This window comes from Podarcis muralis, chromosome 13 (genome assembly GCF_964188315.1).
Source record: "Podarcis muralis chromosome 13, rPodMur119.hap1.1, whole genome shotgun sequence".
In the NCBI taxonomy this organism is placed as follows: domain Eukaryota; kingdom Metazoa; phylum Chordata; class Lepidosauria; order Squamata; family Lacertidae; genus Podarcis; species Podarcis muralis.
The window spans coordinates 18973322-18982393 of NC_135667.1; the positions used below are offsets into that span (position 1 = coordinate 18973322).

Here is a 9072-nt window from a genome sequence, read left to right on the forward strand (position 1 = left end):
ATACACTGTTGCTGTATGTCGGTTTTATTTTAATTGGTTTTTATCTTACATTTTGAAAATGTACATCCAGTTCTTTTTACCATTTAATTTTTTGGGGCCCCCCAAGAGAGTGGGGCCCTGAACTATAGCTGGTTTAGCTTATACATAAATCCACCCCTGCACTTCAGTATTCGCCTTCAGTATTTAGCCAAATGCCTGAACACAGTGTATCTAATTAGACTTGAATCAGCACCTATCTGCTCAAGCTTCTGGCTTCTGGACTTGAGAAGGTTTCTTGGACAGCAGAGGGGAGAGGTCTGCTGGAATCCCAATCCATTCAGGCAAAAAAATTGCTGAGGGCTTGAAGCGCTTGCGGACAGGTGAGTCTGGGAGGGTGTAGTTGGCCAAGTAGATTGTCTTCCCACCAGCCAGGTAGCCAGCCCAGAGGCCAAAAGTGCCAATTGTCATTATTGTGTGGTTGCAATGAGCAAGGAGAGCAAAATCCCTCCCTGGAGAGGACTCGCGCCCATCCCCAGAAAAATAAACATCCCCCCTGGAGGCATTGATGTTTTCCTTGCACCACTCCATCCCATTGCTGGTCACCACAAAGATGGGATTGGGGTACTTCTCTCTGAAATAGTTCATGGCTTTCTCCAAATATCCTCTGTCAGCCACCACACCTTTCCAGCTGGGCATCACATGGACATAATCCCCTCTGCGGACATGCACACCAACATATGTCACCTCCTGGCGCTGCCCCCGTAGCTCCTGAAGATATTGATTGGCTTCTTCCTTGATGTGGTCATGGAAGGAGAACTGCTGAAGTATCTCTTGGCGGATATGCTGAAAAAAGGTGTAAGACCATGGGTAGCCCGTCAGCCGGACGTACTTGCCTTTGATGTGTTTATAACTCTCTGACATCCAATTATGCAGATGGAAGTTCTTCCAGCGGATCTTTTTAGCCACTTCAGCATGGAGCACTGGTAAAGTGATTCGGAACATTGGTGACAGGTACTTGTGCATGGCGGGATAAATATAAGCTTGATGTCCATTCATCTTGGCTAAGGTATAGAGGGTGGCATATTGCCCCATCTGGTTCCCAAAACGGCCAGCAGAGTTCACTGTCCATATGCCACTATCTATGATCTTAGAGGATGACCTGGAAGAATTACAGGTGGTGTTGGTGGTAATGAGGGAAGCAGGTTGTCCCCTCCCTGGGAAATTGGATGCATTCTTGACGCTGATCCTCCACTGCTGATATGGCATCTTGTCATATAGGTGCAAGAATGCAGAGAGGGACAGGAGACTGAAAAAGTAGAGGAAGAATAAGAGGGCAGGTTGGCTGAAGGAACATCTTTGTGGGAGATCCATAGGTGCACAATAGGAACACCTAAAGGAAGAGCAAAGTAGAGTGAAAAAACAGGTAGGATCTACACACAGATCACACCCACTGATATGTCATCTTTATTGTAGCTATCCTTCCCCATAGCAACAAATTTAGCCTACTCCAAATTTCCAGGTCTTTTTTTATTTCTTTGCATATTTGGGTATAGTTATCATTAGATAAATTTATGTTTTTTACCGTAATCCAGATTCCTAAATATTTAACTTTGTTTGTAATCGTTAGCCACATCTTATTTACTAGCTCTATTCTTTCTTGTTCATTCATATTTTTCACTAATAATTTTGTTTTATTTTTATTCAATTTAAAGCCCGAAACCTGTCCAAATTTATTCATTTTTGCCATTGCTTCTGTTATACTTTCTGTTGGGTTTTCTGCCTTAATGATGAGGTCATCGGGAAATGCTTTTCAATTGTAAGATCTATATCCCAATTTGATTCCTTTTATTCTTGGTTCTTCTCTAATTTCCTTTAACAATGTTTCCAATATTGTTATAAATAAAAGTGATGATAGCGGGCAGCCTTGCCTGGTGCCTTTAGAAATATTAATTTGGCTTTTTGATTTTTATATATCGTTTTTATGCCGCATCCTATTTTCTCTCTTACTCCATTACATCGATAGTTTTCACCATAAATTCCCAAGAAACATTATCAAAAGCCTTTTCGGCATCTACCAGCATCAGTGCAGCTTTTTTTATCAGGCCTCGTGGCTAAATATTCTAATATGCTAATCACCATTCTTGTGTTGTTATACATTTGCCTCCCTGGAAGGAAGCCTGCTTGATCACCATTGATAATTCTCCTCAAAATCTATTTAAATCTATTAGCCAATATCCCTGCAAATAATTTATAATCTGAATTTAGTAAAGAAATTGGTCTTACAGAGCAATTGTAATTCACATATAGTTAATATGTAGCCTCATAGAATGATACGTATTTAGAATTCCAGCCTTACAGACTAGGAGGAACAACTGCAGTGCCTGGACTTTGGGGGTGCAATTTATTGGATGGAAATGTGATGTCTCTGTCTCTCAGCTTCACCTGCCAAACAACACTCCATTCTCTCCATTGTTCAACTTCTCTCACACCTAGACTTGCCTTCCTTTTGGTCCTCTCTCTCTCTCTCTCTCTCTCTCTCACACACACACACACACACACACACACACAGCAAAGAGATCACCCAGCACTACCCCTCAGCTGCTGATAATTGAAGGATTAAATTGGAGAACTAACCTGCAGTGACTCTCCAAAGGTGTTCTATCAGGTCAGAATTCAGGAAAAGTCAAGCTTTGTTTTCTCTGCCTGTATGGGAGATTGGGAGTCGCGCTCCCTGGATACTGCAATAGTATAAGGAAGGGCCGTGGGTTTGACTTCTGTACAGACTCTTCATGAAACCCATACAGGTCATAATGTGACATAAAAGGATTGGACTTCAGACCTCCTCATGACTCCCTGCTCGGGTGTTTTCTGTATGCACTTTAAGCAAAAAGAAAAAAGAAAGAAGTCCATATATTCACTCATCTATTTATATACACACACAAACACACACCTACACCATCCTGCTTCAATTGACCGCAGGACAGTTTAAAGCATAGAACATAATTAACCATATATGTCAACATATAATAGTCATTTAATTCAAAAAATTAAGAGAGTTATATAAATACAATTTATTATAAATGCATAGTGATACATAATAGTACATAACCCATACCAAACAGCAATGTTGAATTATATACTTTGTCATCCCAGCAACTAATTCTTTAACTCATGCAAATATTATTTATTATTGATTAAATGTATTCATCACTTTTTCAGCCTCCAGAAAAATTAACGGGAGGAAAACCTGCAGCAGAATATCTATAGCGCAGAAACAATGTACAAGTCTTTTTGTCAAAAACTAGCTTTGTGCTTTTTCTGAAGATTTTATTGAAGCTTTTTCATAATACAATAGGATAAAAGAAATTAATCTAGATAAAAACAAAAACAGGGAAAATAAAATAAAATGCAAAGGTAGTTTTTAACCCTTGTCACACACAGAAAGTGGTGGGCTCTCCTAGCTCTCACCTAGAGTTTTTCCTTCTTCTCCCTGTCTCTCACCCTGGGGGATTTCCCTTCCCTGCCTCTCACTCAAGGTCCTTCACCAACCATGTGTGTCTAATCCTTGGACCCCAATAATGACCCAGAGCAGAGTACACCAAAGGGGGAAAAGAAAAAATAAAAGAGAAGAAAGGAAAAAAGCCAAGAATAGGAGAATAAAAGGGGATTTCTGATTTTCTGTCTGTCAGTTACATAAAAGAAATTATTCAAAACATTCCTGCTAGTGTGATATCCAACTGCTTTCTGTTAAGTAATGTTTTCCCAATCTTCAGACACAAATGTCTCAAATTCATTTTTTTTGCTTTTCACACAAACAATCCAAAAGGGGTTCTCTAATTAAAATAATTCATAATAAATGTCAGCCATGAAGTAATGCCTCTGGTGTATGTTTCAGATGATTATCTTGTTTTCTGATCTCCATGACACAGCTGAAGATTTCAGGGATATAGTTATCACATTGTAATTTTTGTTTGTTTCAGCAAGTCTACACAGAAATGATTTAAGTAAGCAGTTAAAAGTAGAAGAGGAAGTTGAAGGGTGAAGCTGCTGTTCTTGCTCCTGTATCTCCTAAATCTGTTGCCATTGCTTAGCAGCCTTATCAGGGCACTCACTTATCATGTTTATATGGTGTTGTGGTCTAAACCACTGAGCCTCTTGGGCTTGATGATCAGAAGGTCAGCGGTTCGAATCTGCACGACGGGGTCAACTCCCATTACTCTTTCCCAGCTCCTGCCAACCTAGCAGTTTGAAAGCACACCAGTGCAAGTCATCTCATCTGTCCTCCCAGTTGAACGACGTGGCCCAGGGAGAGAGGAAAAAATAGTGGAAGTGAACAGCTGGCTTCGCAAATGGTGTAAACTGGAACGTTTTGGATTCTTAGATCACGGACTGCAGTTTCTTGAAGATGGACTTCTGGCAAGCGATGGGCTGCACCTCACAACGGTTGGGAGGAATGTTTTTGCCAAAAATCTCAGAAACCTCATCAGGAGGGCTTTAAACTGGCTAATATGGGGGAGGGAGACAGTGCTCCTGAAGTTAGGAGTCTATCAATTGATGAAGATGATCATCCAAATGTCATAGACCAAATGGAGCAAACAGCACGCAGACCTAGTGGTGGGAGGAAAAAATCCCTAAATAAGAGACACGGGGGAATGATTAATGGACTTCAATGTCTGTACACTAATGCGCAAAGCATGGGAAATAAACAAGATGAGCTTGAGCTCTTGGTACAGCAAACTAAATATGACATAATAGGCATCACTGAAACCTGGTGGGATAAGTCCCACGATTGGAATGTAATAATGGAGGGATACAATCTATTTCAGAGAAACAGACCAGACAAGAAAGGTGGAGGAGTGGCGTTATATGTCAGGGATGTGTATACCTGTGAAGAGATCCAAGATTTAGAACCTCAAAGCCAAAGTGAGAGCATTTGGGTCAAAATTAAGGGAGCGAAGAATAACAGAGACCTCATTGTGGGAGTTTACTATAGATCCCCAAGCCAAACAGAGGACATAGATGATGCCTTCCTGGAACAGATGGCCAAGCATGCAAAAGGAAGGGAGATAGTAGTAATGGGGGACTTCAATTACCCGGATATTTGTTGGATGTCAAACTCAGCCAAGAGCATAAGTTCAAACAGATTCCTCACTGGCCTTGCAGACAACTTCATTGTCCAGAAAGTGGGAGAAGCAACAAGAGGAACAGCCATTTTAGATCTGGTCCTAACCAATGTTGATGACCTGGTTAGTGGGGTAGAAGTGGAAGGATCATTAGGCGCGAGTGATCATGCTCTTCTGAAGTTTACTATACAGCGGAAAGGAGCAGCCAAGCATACTAGGACTCAATTTCTTGACTTTAAGAAAGCCTACTTCATAAAACTTAGGGAAGTGCTGGGTGAGATCCCATGGACAGTAATACTAAAAGGAAAGGGAGTCCATGATGGCTGGGAGTTTGTTAAGAGGGAGATAGTAAAAGCACAACTTCAGGCAATACCAATGAGACGGAAACATGGAAGGTGCCTAAAGAAGCCAGGGTGGCTATCTAAAGAACTTTTAACTGAGTTAAGATTAAAAAAGGATGTGTACAAAAAATGGAAAAGGGGGGAAACCACCAAAGAGGAATTCAAACAAATAGCCAGCACATGTAGATACAAAGTCAGAAAAGCTAAAGCACAGAATGAACTCAGGCTTGCTAGAGAGGTTAAAAGCAACAAAAAAGGCTTTTATGGGTATGTCCGTAGCAAAAGGAAGAACAAAGAAACAGTGGGGTCACTCAGAGGAGAAGATGGTGAAATGCAAACAGGGGACACAGAAAGGGCTGAACTCCTCAATGCCTTCTTTGCCTCAGTCTTCTCCGATAAAGAAAACAATGCCCGACCTGAAGAATTTGGAGCAAATGATTCAGCAGAGGAAACACAGCCCAGAATAACTAAGGAGATAGTACAAGAATACTTGGCTAGTTTAGATGTATTCAAGTCTCCAAGGCCAGATGAACTGCATCCAAGAGTATTAAAAGAACTGGCAGGTGTGATCTCAGAACCACTGGCAGTCATCTTTGAGAATTCCTGGAGAACAGGCGAAGTCCCGGCAGACTGAAGGAGGGCAAATGTTGTCCCTATTTTCAAAAAGGGGAAAAGAGAGGACCCAAATAATTATCGCCCAGTCAGTCTGACATCAATACCAGGGAAGATTCTGGAGCAGATCATTAAGCAAACAGTCTGTGAGCACCTAGAAAGGAATGCTGTGATCACCAATAGTCAGCATGGATTTCTGAAAAATAAGTCATGTCAGACTAACCAGATCTCGTTTTTTGACAGAATTACAAGGCTGGTAGATGAAGGGAACGCAGTGGATGTAGCCTACCTTGATTTCAGCAAGGCATTCGACAAGGTGCCCCATGATATTCTTGTAAAGAAGCTGGTAAAATGCGGTCTTGACTATGCTACCACTCAGTGGATTTGTAACTGGCTGACTGACCGAACCCAAAGGGTGCTCATCAATGGTTCCTCTTCATCCTGGAGAAGAGTGACTAGTGGGGTGCCACAGGGTTCTGTCTTGGGCCCGGTCTTATTCAACATCTTTATCAACGACTTGGATGATGGACTCAAGGGCATCCTGATCAAATTTGCAGATGACACCAAACTGGGAGGGGTGGCTAACACCCCAGAGGACAGGATCACACTTCAAAACGACCTTGACAGATTAGAGAACTGGGCCAAAACAAACAAGATGAACTTTAACAGGGAGAAATGTAAAGTATTGCACTTGGGCAAAAAAAATGAGAGGCACAAATACAAGATGGGTGACACCTGGCTTGAGAGCAGTACATGTGAAAAGGATCTAGGAGTCTTGGTTGACCACAAACTTGACATGAGCCAACAGTGTGACGCGGCAGCTAAAAAGGCCAATGCAATTCTGGGCTGCATCAATAGGAGTATAGCATCTAGATCAAGGGAAGTAATAGTGCAACTGTATTCTGCTCTGGTCAGACCTCACCTGGAGTACTGTGTCCAGTTCTGGGCACCACAGTTCAAGAAGGACACTGACAAACTGGAACGTGTCCAGAGGAGGGCAACCAAAATGGTCAAAGGCCTGGAAACGATGCCTTATGAGGAACGGCTAAGGGAGCTGGGCATGTTTAGCCTGGAGAAGAGGAGGTTAAGGGGTGATATGATAGCCATGTTCAAATATATAAAAGGATGTCATATAGAGGAGGGAGAAAGGTTGTTTTCTGCTGTTCCAGAGAAGCGGATACGGAGCAATGGATCCAAACTACAAAAAAGAAGATTCCACCTAAACATTAGGAAGAACTTCCTGACAGTAAGAGCTGTTCGACAGTGGAATTTGCTGCCAAGGAGTGTGGTGGAGTCTCCTTCTTTGGAGGTCTTTAAGCGGAGGCTTGACAACCATATGTCGGGAGTGCTCTGATGGTGTTTCCTGCTTGGCAGGGGGTTGGACTCGATGGCCCTTGTTGTCTATTCCAACTCTATGATTCTATGATTCTATTCTAAGTAGATAAATGGGTACTGCTGTGGCAGGTAGGTAAATGGTGTTTCCGTGCACTCTGGTTTCCATCACTGTGTCCCGTTGCGCCAAAAGCGGTTTAGTCATTCTGGCCACATGACCCGGAAAGCTCTCTGTGGACAAACACCGTCTCCCTTGGCCTGAAAGTGAGATGAGTTCCGGAACCCCATAGTCACCTTTGACTGGACTTAATCCAGGGTTCGTTTACCTTTACCGGCTAAGTCAAGTTTGGGCATGGCATATTCTTTGAACCAGGCTACTGGAAGGATGATATCTTCTTCAAAGTTCCAGGAGCTCACAAACTCATCAGCTGCTTTGTTCTGTGACTGGATACACTAAGATTCAGGTAGGTAGCCATGTTGGTCTGACGCAGTCGAAATATATATATCTGAAGAAGTGTGCATGCACACGAAAGCTTATACCAAGAACAAACTTAGTTGGTCTCTAAGGTGCTACTGGACAATTTAAATTTATAGATAGATAGATAGATAGATAGATAGATAGATAGATAGATAGATATAGATATAGATATAGATACACTAAGTCACTTAAGTAACTTGGTGTGGTAACTAGGTGATTCTGCATATCCTGGAAAAGTATACCTTGGAGGTTTAACATGAGACAGAATCCAGATCCGCCCCTCACTCCACCCCCCCACCCCAGCTTCAAAATATTAAAGTGAGATTCAATCTCATTCACCATAGCAGTGCTCCTAAGGATCCAATAATCTGCTTGAGGAGGCATCAGAAAACGCATGTTCACATAGTCCAGGCTAAACATTCACAACATGAAAAATATGTCCCTTTGTGGGCTCCTACTTCTTGCATGCAGTGACTGCACACTGATAAGAGAAGTTTTTGTCATGTGGTGCTGGTTGGTTAAAAAGGTAAACCATCCCCTCAGATCAAAGGAAATGATATATGAAAGGAAAGAGCTATGCTGCAGGCGAGTGTGATAGTTCAGTTGCTGCAGCCTCCAGAGGAGATCTTCCTTCATGGGACATTAGAAAAGGACACCCCTGGCTACTGGGCTGAATGGTCTTTCAGCATGAAGTTCTCTTTCAGCATTTTCTTCCTGGGTTAGTATCACTGATGATCAGTGCAGTGGCTGGGTGGGAGGACCAGAGACCCAGCTTTGGTTCCTGCTGTTCAGATACCTTTTTATTAATAGAATCCTCTCCTTTCCAGAATGGTGGCTGCCTGGTCAGAGACAAGTACTTGGAGTTGAGTATCAGCAGATAAGAGAATATTAATTTGGGAGGGTAGTGGGATGGGACAAAACAGGAGCTTGGTGCCATGGCCTCCCTTTCTCCCAAGGCTGTTTTTCTGACATAACTGGTTCTGCAGCTCCACCCAGCTTTCCCTCTGCTCGACCTTTATAGGTTTGGCATATCCGTCGGCTCCTGCCAGAGCAGATGCTTGCTTCCAAACACAGTTCTGAGTGCTTTACTGCCTTTCAAATTTTGCGCCATTGCTACCATACCTAGGGGAAAGCAATGAAGCGGGTCAGGATGCAGGACTCCAGGGAGCTCCAAGTGGGCAATCTGTTCCAGTGGAGGTTGAAAGCA

The 9072-nt window shown here is 42.6% G+C and overlaps 1 protein-coding gene across 1 annotated transcript; it reads right to left on the minus strand.

Annotated features, from left to right (window-relative positions):
* Positions 1-3: 3 nt before the first annotated feature.
* LOC114583232 (galactoside alpha-(1,2)-fucosyltransferase 2-like) lies at positions 4-2770 on the minus strand. The gene is made up of 2 exons (XM_028704572.2): positions 2614-2770; positions 4-1369 (listed from the first exon to the last, which is right to left on the minus strand). The coding sequence occupies exon 2, from the start codon at positions 1348-1350 to the stop codon at positions 241-243; it is 1110 nt and encodes a 369-aa protein (XP_028560405.2). The 5' UTR covers positions 1351-1369; positions 2614-2770; the 3' UTR covers positions 4-240.
* Between the last annotated feature and the right edge of the window lie 6302 nt (positions 2771-9072).